This window comes from Drosophila persimilis, unplaced genomic scaffold (genome assembly GCF_003286085.1).
Source record: "Drosophila persimilis strain 14011-0111.01,24,50 unplaced genomic scaffold, DperRS2 tig00000431-arrow-pilon, whole genome shotgun sequence".
Classification (NCBI taxonomy): domain Eukaryota; kingdom Metazoa; phylum Arthropoda; class Insecta; order Diptera; family Drosophilidae; genus Drosophila; species Drosophila persimilis.
The window spans coordinates 323,762-340,168 of NW_020825312.1; the positions used below are offsets into that span (position 1 = coordinate 323,762).

General features: G+C 51.0%; 2 protein-coding genes across 2 annotated transcripts; one reads left to right on the forward strand and one right to left on the reverse strand.

The window, feature by feature from the left end:
* Positions 1-866: 866 nt before the first annotated feature.
* LOC6595833 lies at positions 867-13,776 on the forward strand. The gene is made up of 17 exons (XM_026989681.1): positions 867-1,147; positions 1,221-1,297; positions 1,358-1,538; positions 1,617-1,727; positions 1,797-4,452; positions 5,152-5,931; positions 5,990-6,432; positions 6,491-7,474; positions 7,532-9,115; positions 9,177-9,347; positions 9,407-10,138; positions 10,199-10,332; positions 10,393-11,146; positions 11,206-11,706; positions 11,777-12,669; positions 12,729-13,196; positions 13,256-13,776. Exons 1-17 carry the CDS (start codon positions 1,013-1,015, stop codon positions 13,374-13,376), a joined length of 10,725 nt encoding a protein of 3,574 aa, XP_026845482.1. The 5' UTR covers positions 867-1,012; the 3' UTR covers positions 13,377-13,776.
* Positions 13,771-16,286, reverse strand: LOC6595832 (spindle pole component SPC72). Its single transcript, XM_002021385.2, has 4 exons — positions 14,997-16,286; positions 14,773-14,934; positions 14,377-14,714; positions 13,771-14,305 (listed from the first exon to the last, which is right to left on the reverse strand). Exons 1-4 carry the CDS (start codon positions 16,203-16,205, stop codon positions 13,906-13,908), a joined length of 2,109 nt encoding a protein of 702 aa, XP_002021421.2. The 5' UTR covers positions 16,206-16,286; the 3' UTR covers positions 13,771-13,905.
* Between the last annotated feature and the right edge of the window lie 121 nt (positions 16,287-16,407).

A 16,407-nucleotide genomic window follows, 5' to 3' on the forward strand; every position in this document is an offset into this window, starting at 1 on the left:
AAAGAGCAACAACAAGTGTAAAAAACAACAACAAATATAGTTTAAATAATAACAAACGCACTCGCGGGACGCAAGGAAAGAGTCAAAGAAGAGACACATAAAACAAACTAAAAGAACCAACCAAAATGGCGTTCTAAAATAGCTTGTTCTTGCTGTTTCGTTTCTCTTATTTTGTTTTCGTTTCGTTTTCTGGTAAGCTATGAAAATTCATTTTTTATGTACTTCCCATATACTAGATGCACTCCATTCATATTTGATGACTAGCGAGAGGTATAATTCTGTTCTGCGCAGTAGAGAAATGGAACCTCTCTTTGGCTGTAACCGCTGTATCTTTGGCGATAATGCAGTGGAATGAATGGATCAGCGGGAAAAAACCTTCTCTCTTGCAGAAATCAATCAAGTGATTTTAGCTTGCATCGATGCGGTCTCCTACTGCTTCTAGATTGCCCCTTATCGCCGCAACCAGTGGCCGTTACAGACACGCATCATTGCCAGCTGTTTACTCGGTTGTAGCTGCAGCAGCACCAGAAGCAGAAGCATTAGAACGGCAGAGCCATTGCACCCACCCACCAGTTGCCCTGCTGTCCCCTACAACCAACAATACAAGCAACTATCTTTTGCCGGCTTAGCAACAGAATGCAATGCCACTGCAAAGCTGCTGCCCCGCTCTATAAATAGCAATCTTAATAGTTTTCCTGCAGCAGCACCAGCTAAACAACTAAAGTTTCCACTCCAAATTATCAGCATCACCGGCCTGGCCGCCTCTGGGCAAATAATCACGCATCGTCGCCTCTTTCTCCTCCTCTGGCAGACGCATACAGAAGACACAGATTTTACTGCTTAATGATTCGCTTTAATAATTACAGCTGGCGTTCTCCTTCGATCGCCTCCGTTCAGTTTGGTCTCAACGCTCAGTGCGTCCACAACGTTGCCCGATGCACGAGGATTTGGTGAAGCGGAGAGAACTCGTCAGCCAGTTGGGAGGCACGTTTGCCATTATCTGTGATTTACCATGGCCGAAGAGGAGCTGCAGCAGCAGCAGCAGCTGGCAAAGGAGAAGGAACACCGCCAGTTGCTGCTGGATACACTGATCAGACTCTGGAGTCATTATCTACATGCCGCGGAGCACGAAGAAGCGAGTGTCAAGGTTTGTACTCCTCCATTGATATGCCAAGAGCATGGATTATTCTTCTTATCGTTTGTTTTCCCTTCAATGACAGGACCACTGGCTCTGGCTGTTGCTGTATAACTTTCAGTTCCTGGATGATCGGGCGCTGGAAGAAACCTGGCTCAATAGGTACATAAATGTGCTGCCGTCTCTATAGTCCCCTCTCATGGTTTGTTATTTTCTTTGCAGCCACTTTAACCTAATGCCAGAGGAGCTTTGCTCCTATCTCCTAGAGCAGGTCTATCAAATCATCAGCGAAGCCAAACGATCGCAGGGTAGCAGCCCAGACCAGGCGCCAGAGTCAGAGACAGAGCCAGAGCAGCAGGATAAGTGCATCAAGCAGCTGCGTAAGCAGCATAATTTAGCGCAGGTTCGTTTGCAGCAATAGCCACTATCAATGGTGTTCCTCTATCAATTGCGACCATAAATGTTGATCACTTTCTCTCAGCTTATACTCAGCACACCCAGTGATTGTAATAAGATTCTCGCCTTGCGAACATTTCTCACCGATAAGTTGGGTCATCATTTGCTGGCCTTCTTATTGCGCGTGGATATCAAGGCAAGTACATATGTATACAGAATATACATTATACATATGTATGCTAATTGAATCATTTTTTTACTGCAGCACATCGCTTCACAGAAGAGCCTCTGTCAGCTGTGCATCAATCTGTTCCCCAATTGCAAATGGAGTGAAACAAATCAGCCGCTGCAGCCGCTCACCGGCATTGCTCAGTTCATTAGCAGCTTCTACCTCAATTCACAGAGCAAAAAGGTGGCGGCACGCCGCCAGCAGCAACAGCAGCAGCAGCCGCCACAAAAATGTCAATTATGGAATCACATATCCAGTAAAAATATCACAAACATTGAGGACTTCAAAAGGGCCTCGAAAAGCAGCGATGAACTGGCCTTACTGCTCATCCAATTGCTGACCCGCTGCGTGGATGCCGAGCAAGAGTCGCAGCTGAGTGTCACAGTCCACAACTTTGCACTCGGTCATCTGTGCGCCTCCGCCAGCGCAGATCTCGAAGACGATGACTGCTCTCCCCGTGACAACGATGAGATCATCAAATTCGAGTTGCTTCAACTGATTGCCCATTGCGTAAACAACTTCTACGTCCACGAGCAGCAGCAGCCTAATGTCCACGACTTCAACAGCAACTTCAGTCAGCTGCTGTATGCTTTGAGGGCCAATCAAAGATGTCCCATGCTGGCGCATGGCGTGCTCTTCATAATGTTTGGCACACTGCACAATCTCGTTGACAATGGGGTCAAAGAACTCAATCAAATCGATGTGCGCAACTTTGATGCTTGCTTTGATGTTCTGCAAGAGGCGGCAGCAACCAAAACGACCACCTCCTCCACGGCCATCTTTTTGCACATCTACAAGATGCTGCTGCGTCTGACGGACAATCTATCAAGACAGGAGCAGCACCAGCAGTGCCTCATGGAGAGCAGCACGTCCACGGCGCTGACCAAGCAGCAGCAGCAGCACCGCCACAAGCGACAGCGCAGCAGTCAATTGCATTGCCTGGGCAGCAGCTCCTTGAGCTGTTTCTTCCAATGTAAGCTGTACCAGCTGCTGCCCTCCCTGGATTCCGAGCTCCAAGAGCATAGTGTGAGGAGTTTGCTGCGCACTGGGAGCTGTTGCTGCCACTACAATGCCAAAAACTATGCCACCTGCCTGCAGCTGGCCACTCGACTGTCGAGCACATATCAGAAATGCGCCTACAAATTCCTCCACTACAACGTGCTGCACACTATATTTGTAAAGCGTGCGCCCCAGGGGTGTCCCAGCTGCGAGGAGAAGCTCAAATCTCCTGGCTTCCATCTGGAACTGCTCAATGTATACAAGGAGAACTACAAACGACTGCTAAACACTCAATCGATGTTGCTGTTTCTGAAGCACCTGAAGCATATTGCCTACCTTCTGTCCTACGACTTGGCTGCGGGTATACTAGCTGAGGTGGCACTCCCTATTTTCCGGCAGTACAAAGAGCGGAGTGAGAGTGAGGACAAACAGCGAAAGGACGCCTTAAAGCTGGCGCCCCTGCAGATACCCAGCAAACTGGACAACTATCGGGCGCTGCACGAATGCCTTAGCATATTTGTGATGTACCTGAGTGACATTCGACTGGTTAAGGCCTTCTACAACGAGGAGAACATACGCTATATGCAGGATCTGTTGGCCATACCGGAACTTCAGAGAGGCGTATGCGACCTGATTAAAGTGGGCATCGACAATATCGCTTTCCTTGGGGAGAATAGCCAAGAGCAGATCACCCTCAGTAGAAGACTGATCCAACTGCAGCTGAATAGCAGCGATCAAGCCTCGCAGCTCTTTCAGGCTCTCCTCCAAAAGTGCTCCAAGCAGACGCGCAGCAAGTTCTGGCTGGATGAGTCTTCCGATCCTCTACCACAGCTTGCGGGACACAAGCCGGCGGATATCCTGTACATCACGGCCCTGCAATGGACCCTGAACTTTGAACTGCTGAAGACGAGCCAATTTTTTTATAATGAGTTTGCCAAAATCTATTCGATACCCGTGGAAATGCTGGACAATGAAGATGATGATGTAATGGAGCTGTCATCGGAGGAGCAGCCGGAGAGGAAGCTGCGGCGTGGCGATAAAAACATTTTCGACATTCTCAAACTGAACCACAATGCCCTCGGCTGCTTCCTGATGCTGCCGAAAACCGCAATTGGAGCGACGTCAACCGCAGGCACGCCCACAGTCACACCCACTGCTGTTCAGGGGGGTATCTGCGGCTCAAGTTCATTGGAAACGCTCGTTTCGCATGTCTACCAGTTGCCGCCGCTCGGCGTTAGTGCTCTTTCAGTGTCGACCACGACGGCTGCCAGCTCGGACTATGCTGAATCTTCGCTGGACTACGCCTCAGTGATCGATAATTACTCGCGGGAATCATCGGCCACACCCTCGTTCTTGCAACATCTGCAGCAAGCCAGCGAGCCGGACGAGAGCATTGTTCTCTTTGATATCCACAGCCACGACCACGGATTGGTCCGGTCCGGTCCTCAGGCAGAAGAATCTATTGCTGCGAATGGCCTAATCAACAAGCTGTTTAATATTGTGGGCTCTCTGTTTGGCGGCGTCAGCAGCTTCTCCTCCAGTGGCAGCGGAAGATCCGACTCCCAGGAAAATCTCAGCATTGAAGCGGATCTGTATTGCCTGTACGAACCCAACGGGGAATGCAAGAAACTCTTGCTCAAACTCTTTGAGGCAACGATGGCCATATGCATCAAGGGTTTCCAGAACGAGGAAGGTGTGTGCTTAACGATTGTATGCTTGGATAAGTAAAGCCACCCACCTACCCCTGACCAGGGGTATATTCATTATGTGAAACGATAGAGAGAAGTGTGTTCAAAGTCTCTTTCCTGTAGAGGAAAGGGCATCTGTTGCTCGTTGGAACAGACACCTCCTGTTCCGTAACACATTCCGCGGCTAATGCTTTTGCCACTAGTATATAGTGACAATCGTTGCCAGTCGAGTTCCGAGTGCTGGAGGGAAGCCCTATAAGTGCGGGACCATGAGGCGATAGCAAGAACAAGGGACGCCACACACATTCACCTCCAATCGTGCGGGCTAATAACGGGGCCTTGTGGTCGGGGATGTGTTGTGGTTGCGGCTGAGAGTTAATTATAAGCCAGTCAGTCCAGTCCGCTAGTTAGTTAGTCAGTCTCTGTCTCGCATAATACGCGGCACTTACAAGCATCTATCTATCTGCTGCTGGCAGATTGAATTTCTCTATGTACACACGGTTACAACATCGACAGACAACAGATACGGAGACAGATACAGAGACAGATACATTCCATAGAACCAGACAAGAGACCGAAACACTTTTGCTTTAGCGCTCGTCCAGGGCAGACGACTTGCTCTAGTTGAAGCGGAAGATAAGCGGCCTTATCATCCATCCATCATCAAACAACTAATCCCCGCCACCAATCTCTCTCTTTTACAGTGGAGAAAATGCAAAAGCATCTGCGAAAGCTGAAGGCCATCATTCTAAGCAATGCCTCCGACAATTGGTCAGAGCATGGGGAGCAGCATGCCCGGGATAATGCTGTGATTCAGACCCTGCAAACGCTCCTGAAGATTGCCGAACTCTCGAGCAACCACAACGAGCCGGCGGGCGTGGTCAGCAGCCCATCGGCGGACTCCAATCAGCCGCGACCACGTGCTCGCTCCTTCAACAGCGGTAGCGTGGAACTACCCAGATTGCAAACGGTTAAGCTACCGGCCAAGAACTCTTTGGCCACGCCACCCACGCCCCGACGGCGGCCAAATTCGAGTGAGATCAATGTGGGCGATGCAGATTACTTCTCCACGAGGGCCTCCCTTAGCTGTGCCGCCGACAGCGAGCTGGAGCTGAGCGAGAACGAGCACGAATTCTATCTGACGGCCGACGAGGGCTACGAGGCTGATGGCGAGATAGCGGACTTGAGTGAATCCGAGTGTGAGCTGAATGGAGGCGGTGGAATGGCAGCCAACGAATCGTGGACTCCGTTCCAGCCTTCATCCCGCTATCGCACTCATATAATGCACCAGGGATTGAGTCAGTTGGTGGTTCAGATGCTCGCAGAGCTCTCGCTGCTGTGCATGCGGCAGCCCAATGGATGGACAGAAAGTCTTATCCAGTTGGCCAATCGATTGTTTGTGATCCGAGACTATCTGGGAGGACCACTGTGTCTGCTCAAGGGATTTGCGCCCATCCTAAGCTGCAGTGATCCCAGATTGAGGGGTAAGTAGGGGCCATTCCCATGTAAACAATCATCTAAATCTGCCTTTAACTCCACCAGAACTGCAGCAATCTATACTAGAATTGATTACGCATCTGAATACCCCTGAGGTCCTGCATTGCTATTACTCCATACTGGCCTCTAGGCAGCCGCCGGTGGATCTGCTGATGCGACACATGCACCACATCTCCGCGGGCACTCTACGCAAGGCACAGCCCTGCATGGAGCTGGAATTTCCCATCACCACCGATGGAAAGATTGTGATCACCTCGGAGCCGCTGATCAGTGAACAGATTGAGCGAGTGCGTCTGCAGCATCAGCAGTGCCAGGCGAGCACTTTGTTCACCCGCGCCGCCTGCATCTTTCCCGTTACGCAGACGAGCCTTTGGCAGCCAGAGGGCCTGACACTGTCGCTCTGGCTGGAGCTGAGGGGTCAGCAGATACATCGCAGCTCCATGCAGTTCAACGACGATGAGACGCGCTACTCTGGCGAGGATCTAACCGTAAGATAGTGTTCTTTTGGTTAATTTTAGCCTCTCTGTTAACCCTTTCCCTTCCTAGAAGCTGCACTTGCTCTCTCTGGGCAGCAGTCAGGCCGTGGTTAGCGTGTACATCAGCCACAACATGCAGCTGGTCTTCGAGCTGGTTCGCCCCAGTGAGCAGCTCTCGTCCGTGCGCGTGGAGGAACCCATGGAGGCCTCCGCAGACACGGCATCTTTGGTCCCTGCCAGCACCTCGGCGAATGGGGGAACGATCCGTCAAGCCCTCAAGCAAACAAAATTGGCTCTGCTCAACAGCTTTGGCCAGATGCATCTACTCAATGGACATCAGGCGGCATCGGCGAATTCCTCGGGCGGCTACTACGAGGGCGCCTCGGTGCAGCTGCAGCATCTGCGTCTGCCACGACACAAGTGGATGAATCTGGTGTTTGGGCTTCAGCAGCAGGCGGACTCCTTAGAGATCTCCATCTTTCTGGATGGCTTGGAGCAGCACACCATGCAGCTGCCCTTCCCCAATCTCCGGCAGCTAACGCGGCTGCACACGTTCCAAATGCTGGCCCTGGGCGAGGGACAGCCTGCGCGGAGCCCCAGCAGCAGCTCCTCTTCGAGGTCCACCCTAGATGGGTCTCTGCCACGCTATGCTCTGTCGAATCTTATCCTCTTCAGGCGACGCCTGGTAGAGCCCTCACTCATGCTCAATCTGACGGCCATGGGGCCGGACTTTACGGAATTTACGCAGTGCCAGGTGGCCAACTGGAAGCCCAACTATGGTCACTTGAATCTTGGCAAGCTCTTGTCCTCGAACTTTGGTCTGCATGCGGATTGCATGCGGCAGCTACGGCAGGCTAGAGTGCTGGTCTACACCGCCCAGCAGCCGGATCTGGTGATGAGCTACGATGCTAGCCAAGAGCTGGATATGGCCTGCTACGGCCAACCCCATGGACACATGCTGTACGGCGAGCTGTTGCAGAATCAGCCGCAAACACTGCAAACGGCCACGGCTCTAACTGGAGGATTATCAACGCTGCTGTATCTGTTTGCGAGGGTAAGGCTTACTCTACCTTTTCTTGCCATTTTCTACAGTAATACCCTCTATGTGCAGGTTGTGGAGCTCAGTGGAAATGCCAATACCCAAGCCCTGGCCTTAGATCTACTGCTGCAGGTGGCCCACTCGGATGCGCAGCTTTACACCGAGTTCCACCGACAGGATTACCTGGCACTCATCGGGTACGTGATCAAGTCGGAGAAATGCTGCAAGGATGTGCAGCTGCTGCGCAGCATCATGAACAATGCCTGCTCCCAGCCGCTGATCAGCCGAAAGGGCGATTCCCTGCACGTCAATGACAACACAATGGCCACTCTGGTGTATCCAAGACTAGTGCTGGCCGTGCTGCAGCGCTACTCCGACTGGCATCGCTCGGGCGCCATCCACTCGGATGTGCTGGACATGCTCTTCCGTTGCACTTTGGCCCTCACGCGAGACAAACACCCGCAGCGTGACTTCAACATGGAGCAGCTGCAGAAGACTGGTTTGCTAGGGGCCCTGCTTAATTTGTGCAAGGTGTATGTGATTGAATCACCCAGTCCGGTCCAAATCTCGCCGTATGCCGCCGAATGCTTCGTGCAGATACTGGCTGTGTTTGCTGGATCCCCGCCGGCATCCTCACTGCTCGATGAGATCATGAAGCTGCTGCTGTTGCTGCACAAGCCCAGCGAGTGCTATGTGACCCACGATCGTGCGCACTTTTTCTTTCTGCTCACGTCCCAGCAGCCGGCCAAGGAACGCTCGCTGGTGGCAGCCAATCTGAGTCGCGTGACCACATCGCTGCGGCGGCAATTGCACGTCCCGGCTCCCTCAGAGCTCGAGCCAGAGCGGGCGGAGAGAATCAGGAGACTGCGTCGTCTGCATGCCAGCGGATCCGACTATCGGCGTGCCGTAAATGAGTTCGAGGAGCAGCTGGAACACATGGCCGACTGCTCGAATCTGAACAAGTCCGCCCTGCGGCTCCTTAGTCCTGTGGAGGCGAGTCGGTGGCGCATTAAGTTTAAGCGACGGCATCCAACGAGCACCACACACAGCCCCAAACGGAGTCCCCTGAAGATTGCCCGACGGCGCATACATCCGTATCCGCATCTGGGAAAGATCTGGCAGCCATCGGGCCACAGCACGCCCAGCTCGGGGCAGATGTCAGCGCTGCCCAATCGAAAGACGGATTTCTACGATCAGCCGGGGATCATTCGACTGCAGCAGCGTCTGCTCATCCTGCTCAAGGACTTTCTTTGCCTGCTGCCCGACTCCGCAGTGGATGAGGTTTTGCGCCACTATGTGAAGCTGGAGCTGCTCCTGGTGCTGGCCAATCAACGCAGCTGTGCCGTTCGTCAGGCTATCATCCAGCTGCTGCACGTCCTGACAAAACGTTTGGGCAATGGAGAACTGGCCGCTGCCTCGAAGCTGCTGTATCCCCTGCATTTGGCCAATCAGTTAACCATCCATGGGTGCGACATATCGATGTTTGAGGCGTGTCTAGCATGGATAAGCGGTGTGCATGGCAGCCTCACGGATCTGCTCAATTGCGAGGCTCCTTTAAGGATACGCCAGCGCTTTGGATTGCAGTCATTGCTGGCCATTGCCACGGGCACAGAGCCACAAAAAGTGTTTAAAGCTCTACAGCGTCTGTATTTGCAGGTGAGTTTGGTCTGCCAGTGGAAGTTCGTTTGTAATCCTAGTAATAATTCCTTTTAAATAGAACCCCGATGATCAGCTGTGTCTGATTGAGGCTGGACTGCTTCAGTGCTCTGTCAAGGGCTTGTACAAGATCTACTCCCTGCGTTTGGGTCCGCCGAATGTGGATGAGTCCATTGTGGATTTGTTAGTGAATATTGGCGATCGTGCCCTGCGCTCGGTGGGACAGATAAATGTAAGTGTCGAAGGATTAACCAAAGAAACCTTCTAAAACAAGCGATTACCCTTCGATAGATCCTTTGGGACATTCTCAATCTGCTGGCCTTCTATCAGGACAAGCAGCCACAGCAGATCATACGCAGCTTTCGCACCGTTCAGGCCCAACTGCAGCTGGAATGGCTGACCAAGTTGTTCGAGCCGAATAGCTTCCGGATACCCGCTCAGGCGGACTGCCTGCTCAGCCACACAGAGCTAAGGACACGCGTGGAACTGCTTATCGACCGCTGCAGTCAGTTCTTCACCGTGGGTTTGGGCCAGACCCAGACCACGGGCTCCAGCTACGTGGCCAGCTCTCAGGAGCTGGCACTTTTTCAGCTGCTCGTCTCCTATGGCATTTCGAGCAATCAGCGGTGCAACAATTTCATTGCCTGGGGACTGCAGCCGTCGCGTCCGCGGGATCTGCGTTCGTACATTGTGGATGCCCTGTGGCGGTCGCAGCAAGATGAGTTCCAGCGCGCTATCATTTGCGATGGCAAGATGATCAAGGCGCTGCTTTGGCTCTCCTTGCTGGAGGATATGGAGCAGCCCATCGAGAACCTGCAGCGACTGTGCGATGCGTTGGGCATCAAGGAGAACGATTCCTCATGGAATTTGGTTCACGAATTGGAACGCCTCGATCAGAGTCGCAACAACATGGCGGCCAAACAGAAGACGTTGCTGGAGAAGACCGTCTATCGGTTTGAGCCACTGGTGCAGCATTGCGTAGAGTCCTCGATGGTAACCACCAGGCGAATGGTGGAGTTGCAGGTGAGAATTATAGAGGAAGACTTCTTACAGTTGAAATATTATAATTCTTTTCTCTTACAGAACGCTGAACGCAAGCTGCTAATGTGCCACATGAAGGACTACGATGACACCTATACCTACACCAAATGGCTCGAGATTATACGTCGGATGACGCATGAAGGAGCCCCCTGGCACTGTGCAGAGCGAGCTGAATGGTAAACTAAGACAAGGCTTTCCTTTAATCACAATCCAATGTAAATTCTATTCTTTTCCAGCTCTTGGGAACTGGACGACACTGAGGGACCATCGCGTGTGCACACTCGGCTGCGTCGCTGCCATTTGGACATTGATCGACGCTTTTTCATGAACGAGTATCGCCCGGGGCAGGGACAGCGCGAGGATTCAGAGAACTATGTGCGCCCGCTGGACTATCTGATAGCTAGCTATGACCAGCAGCTAAACATATCGCTAAACTCTCAAATTCTGTACAACTTTGCGGCCAAGTTCCTGCCCGTGGATGGTGAGATCGAGGGGGAGATAATCATCACCGATCTGAAGCTATATTTCCTGGCCACGTACCGATGTCGTTACTTCAATGTGAACTGTGATATTGCAAACATAACAGAGATCTGGCTGAAGCGGTACCAGCACCAGGAGACCGCCTTTGAGATCCTGCTGGACACCAACAAGTCCCTGTTCTTCTCGCTGCAGAATGCCGACGACTGGAAGATAATGCGCGATGTATTCTGTGATAAAATAGTGGCCACGCCCGATCAAACAAAAGTCCTCGGCATCACGCAGCAGTGGCGTGAGGGACTGCTCACCAACTGGGAATATCTAATGACACTCAATCAAATTGCCGGACGTACTTACAACGATCTCATGCAGTACCCGGTCTTTCCCTGGGTACTGGCCAACTACAGCTCGGAGATTTTGGATCTACGAGAGACGCAGAACTTTCGACGCCTGGAACGACCCATTGCAGTGCAGCTGGAGGAGAACGAAAAGCATTATATCAGTAATTACACGGTAAGGATCAGAAGTAGGGAGAATGCGAATAGCTTTAATATAATTGTGGATATTTTCAGTACATTGACAGCACCAATACCACCATGGGATCACTGATCCTCAAGCCCTACCACTACAGTTCCCATTATTCCAACTCTGGAACAGTGCTCCACTTCCTAGTGCGTGTGCCGCCCTTTACCAGTTACTTTCTGCGCTATCAGGACAATGATTTCGATCTACCAGATCGCACATTTCATGCTCTAAACACAACCTGGCTACTGGCCAGCCGCGACAGTCCCACGGATGTGAAGGAGCTCATACCAGAGTTCTTTTGCCTGCCAGAGATGTTTGAGAACTTTGAGCGCTTCAATTTTGGGTGTCGACAAAATGGCGAACGGGTTGAGGATGTTTCACTGCCACCTTGGTGTCAGCGGGACTCCAGACTGTTTGTTCTCATACATCGACAGGCGTTGGAGTCGGAACTGGTCAGGAATCAGTTGCATCATTGGATCGACTTGATCTATGGCCACAAACAGAGCGGGGAGAGTGCCGTGGAGGCCATCAATGTCTTTCATCCAGCGGTGAGTGGGGATAGGCGGCTCTCCAGATGCAGTAATCAAACTAAAAAAATTATATTCGATCTATTCCCAGACCTACGCAGTTTTCCTTGACTCGGAGATCAGTGATCCCATTGAAAGGGAGGCGGTCAAGACAATGGTAAAGACCTATGGTCAGATGCCCCGGCAGCTATTCAAGTCCGCGCATCCATCGACCAAGGCGCTGGACTATTCCCTGGTGGACAAGCCCATTGTATCCACGGTGCGGGGTCTGCGCTGGGGCGTCTATGTGGGTTCGCCCCAGCTGAAGCCTCCCTCCTGGGCGAACATACACAAGATACCCGGCACCGAACATTTGGTGAGCTTCAGCAACACGAATGTGGTGTACGCCTTGCCGGGACGGGCGGCTGTCATGCAGGGAGCCGAACCGGACACATATAACGTGATCTCCTGGGGCTACGACGATCGCATTGTGAGGATCCAGCCGCTGAATAAACCTCAAGCGAAGCCCAAGAATCTGCTGCACAATGGAACCTTCGATGACATCACCGCCTGCGGCTGCGATGTGAACTCCAATCAGCTTTGGTTTGGCCACAAGTCCGGGCGGGTGAGTGTGTACAAGTGTGCCGGCGGTTTGGACACCCAGCAGCGGGCTACGGCCAAGAGTCGGCAGAGCTATGCGCGAGGCTTTAGCCTGTCATACAACTCTGCTTTCCGCAAGATGACCAACAAGGGCATGGGTTTGGTTGGATCAGAGGAGGCGAGCGGTGGCCTACATGCCACTCATTCGGCTTCATCAGTCAACTCTGCAAGCAATTCCTCTAGCAGCGATGGCTTGCAACGGGACGGTGCCGACTTGACCTGGCTGGGTCCCACCCTACTGGTGCGGCACACCGACGAGATCACCTGCATAGCCCTGTCCGTGGAGTTTAAGATTGCTGTGACTGCAGGCCGAGATGGGATTGCTGTTATCTGGGATCTCAATGAGTAGGGTTATCCACCAACAAATCTCCATTATCCATCCTCTAATTATTCGTTTCTTTCAGTTGGAGTTATGTTCGCACGATTGCCCGTCCGGCGGAGATCCACCAGTCGCCCATTACGCATGTGGCCATTAGTCCCACGTTGGGAGACATTGTCACAGTGCATACGCTGCCCCAGCAGTCCACAGGCAACGCGGATGCACAGCCGCAGGCTGCTGTAGTGAGACCCAATTCTCTGGCTATAGCCGATGAATGTTTCGAGGTAACGGAAGAGAACCTAGATGACTTTGTCAATGTGAACGTCAATCCTAATGGCAAGTCCATTCTACGCCTGCACTCGGTCAATGCCCGCTATGTGCAGCATCTGGTGCACGAGGATCGCATCCTGGCCGTATGTTACTCGTACATTAAGGAAGGAGTGGGTGTCAATGTGATTGCCACCGCTGTGGAGGGCGGCTTTGTGCGTTTCTGGTCCAGTTGGAACCTCAGTTTTGTGAGTGAACTAACTACGGGCACATCGCCCATACGAAGGTAAGTTCGGTGTGCAAGCAAAGGAATGAATTGGTTCACAATTTACTTTTATTTTGCAGCATTAGCTATTCGACACATCAGCATTTGGTGGTGCTGACACGAGAGTCCCACATCCAGGTGTGGCAATCCGAGGGTCTCTACGGCAATGCTCCCAAGTTTCCACAAATTGTCTACAAATGAGGGAAGGAAACAAAACAGAGGAAGTATGTAAACAAATCAAACACCCAAAAGCATATCAATGACACGACGACACATAAAATACAATACCGAAAAAGCTGCTGAATCAAAGGAAATTTTGAGTGGATCCATTAAATGTGTGCTTCAATTGGAAATCAATCTTCACTTGGATCCCATCAAGGTCTATACAATATATCAAAAAACACTTAAGATTCTTATGCATATACATACATATAATAGGGTCTCATAGAGCTGTAAAATACATTTTTTTTACGAAAACTTTTATAACATACGCAACAGACACTTTGTATTTTTTGTTCTTCTTGAGCCGCATACTGATGCCTGCGCTGCCTTCAAATTGTTGATATTATCAAATAAACTATATAATATTTTGCAAAAAATATTTACTTTCCCGTTTAAGTACAAACCATATACAATTCTGATTCACATTGAATCGGTTATACAGAGATGTATAAATGCTAATCAGCCTATTACTAAATACAATTTTGGTCCTGCAAGGCAACTCCAGGTGTCAGCACTTCCAGGGCGGGGCCTTGTTACTGCCGCATCCATTGCGTTTGCTTGGCTTCGAACCCTTTTTGGCGGTTAGGGCCAGGATCTCATCGAGCTTGTCAAAATCACTGGGTGACTTGCTAAGGAGCAGCTCAATATATGCCGCCAATTTGTCCATGGGCGACGGAGGATCCCGTTTGCCCACCGAATCCAAATTGTTCTTCTCCGTGTTGTTGCTACGCTGGGATTTGCTTGTCCTTGGGGTTTCCGGATAGACACGGGCATTATTAAGTTCGGGAGACTCACTGTCCGTGTCACTGGCGGGCATCAGAGAATTCTGTGTTGGGGAGGTAAGAATGGCCAAGGCCTGCTGCCACTGGGCCTCCATTACACCATGCAGCTTCTCCGCAATGTCAGCGCTGGAATGTAAAAAAAAAATGTTCAAATATGAATACGTGTTTTTTTTTTCTTTCTTAAGACAAACGTGTACCGCTTGTTCTTGTAGAAACTCAGCTTGAGTTCTAGTTCATCGATCTTCTTCGACGCATTGCCCAGCTGCAGGCGATAGAGTTCCACCTCCTCGTCATGCTTCTCCTGAATGAGATTCAGCTCTTGGTTATTTTTCTCGTTGATCATTTCCAGTTGCTTCACAGCACGCTCTGCTATCAGGCGCTCCCGGTCACGTGCCTCACTCTTTAGATTCTCCTCGGATTTGTCCAGTTGATTCTGGAACTCCTGCATCTTTTTGGCCACCACATTCTCCATTTGCTGCTGATAGTGTTGCTTCATAGATTTCTGTTGTATCTCTAGCTTTTTCTTAAGGTTCGTCTGTAATAGAATCCAATATTATTTGATTCTTAATGAAATAGAAGGAAGAACTATCTACCTCAACTTCTGTTAGATTTGCCAACGTCTCTTGCATTGACTTTCGTTGTGTTTCCAGAGAATCTGCTCGGGATTTCTGCTTTTGATGATAATCTTGAAGCATTTCCTTCTGATGTCTAAGCGTGGTATTCTCCGTCTCCAGCTCCTCTATGTGTGCTTTAAGCTAAACATGTAGAAAAATACTTTTTAAAAGGTTTGTTTTGGTGGTTTCTTTGCCAAAATTACCTTCTCCTGCTGATAGTCTACTTTGGCGAATTTGTCCCTCAGTTTGTTTAGTTCTGCATGGGATAGTTCCTCGGCTCTCTTACTGCCATGGAGTTGCATTTCCAGTTGCTCAAACTTTTCATCCCATTCTTTGGCTTCTTGCTGGTGCCTGTCCAGATCTGCCTCCATCTTCTCGTGCCTCTCTTGGAACTTGGTGGCTAAGCCGACTGCCTGAGCCAGCTCATGCTGCAGAGCTTCCATTTTGCCATGTGAGTCACTCCGTTCTGCCTCCAGCCTGTGTAGAACGTCTCGGAGTTGTTGCACCTCAAAGTTGAGATTCGCTGCTGCTTGCTCGGCCCTGTTTAGTGCTTCATCTTTGCTACGATCCACCTCCATGGCCACGGAGATGCGCTGCTGATACTCCAGTAGCTGTGATTGCAGCGTTTGCACAGTTTTCTCCAGATGATGACGACGCAGCTGCTCCTCTTTCAGAGAGGGGCTGCACAGAAGAGGATTGGGTGTGTTGTTCGCGATGACTGTACCCCCCATGCAGCTCTTGCCCCAGAGATCACTTAAGCTGATGAGCTTGTTGTTGTCACTGAGACTACCGCGCGGTAATCTAGCCGCTTCTATGGATGCCGACGTTGATGTCATCCGAATGCTAGGCAGGGAAGTGGCTGCCGGATGTCCATCATGCACGACACGGAAGTTTCGCAGGTGCTCATCACTGTGGTGCTGATGATGGTGTGGCTGCTGCTGCCAGCGATTCGTATTGTTTTCATCCAGGTAATGGTCAATCTCCAGCAGAATGTTATCCTCCCTAAGGCGAGGCCTTGGCGGTTCCACCGATCCACCCTTGGGTGTGGAATGCACCACGCCATGGAACTCTTTCGGCAGCCTGGTGCCCGCCGTCGTACGCACAGTATTTGTGGAGATTGTGGAAATATCGGATGGCACATCAAAGTGTCCCTTATCGTCGCCATCCAGTTCAATGTTCTGCAGTCGAGCATTTATCTGATTCAGTTCCGATTTCTTACTGGGTGGAAGAAACTGATATGCTGCCGTCGTGGGTACTGGCGGTGGTGGCATGACAAGTGCATCCGCTGCTGCTGACGCTGCCGCGGCTGTGTCCATTTTGACTTCTTGTAGCAAACGCTCGGCCGTCTGGGTGTAGTAGTTGGGCGGTACCATCAACAACAGATCGGTGTCGTCCGTATCGGTATCACTCATGCCTTGAACATTCTCCAACCAGCCCCAGATGCTCCTAAAGCCCAGACCTGCAGTAGACGCAATTTTTTTGTTGGCTGCTATGGCGACGCGTAAACAATGGAGGTGACGTTAGTTGTTCGATAAATGCATAGCGGTATTTTGGGATTCCATTCTTAGGAATCAGAAATACCAAACACATTAACCCATTTTTTCCTTGGGTATA

Coding starts and splice junctions, on each gene's coding strand:
- LOC6595832 (XM_002021385.2), bottom strand. CDS start 16,205: ATGAGTGATACCGATACGGACGACACCGATCTGTTGTTGATGGTACCG. Junction 14,715..14,772: donor CAAATCTAACAGAAGTTGAG/GTAGATAGTTCT, acceptor ATTCTATTACAG/ACGAACCTTAAGAAAAAGCT. Junction 14,306..14,376: donor AGTTTCTACAAGAACAAGCG/GTACACGTTTGT, acceptor TTTACATTCCAG/CGCTGACATTGCGGAGAAGC.
- LOC6595833 (XM_026989681.1), top strand. CDS start 1,013: ATGGCCGAAGAGGAGCTGCAGCAGCAGCAGCAGCTGGCAAAGGAGAAG. Junction 1,148..1,220: donor ACGAAGAAGCGAGTGTCAAG/GTTTGTACTCCT, acceptor CTTCAATGACAG/GACCACTGGCTCTGGCTGTT. Junction 7,475..7,531: donor TGCTGTATCTGTTTGCGAGG/GTAAGGCTTACT, acceptor CTCTATGTGCAG/GTTGTGGAGCTCAGTGGAAA.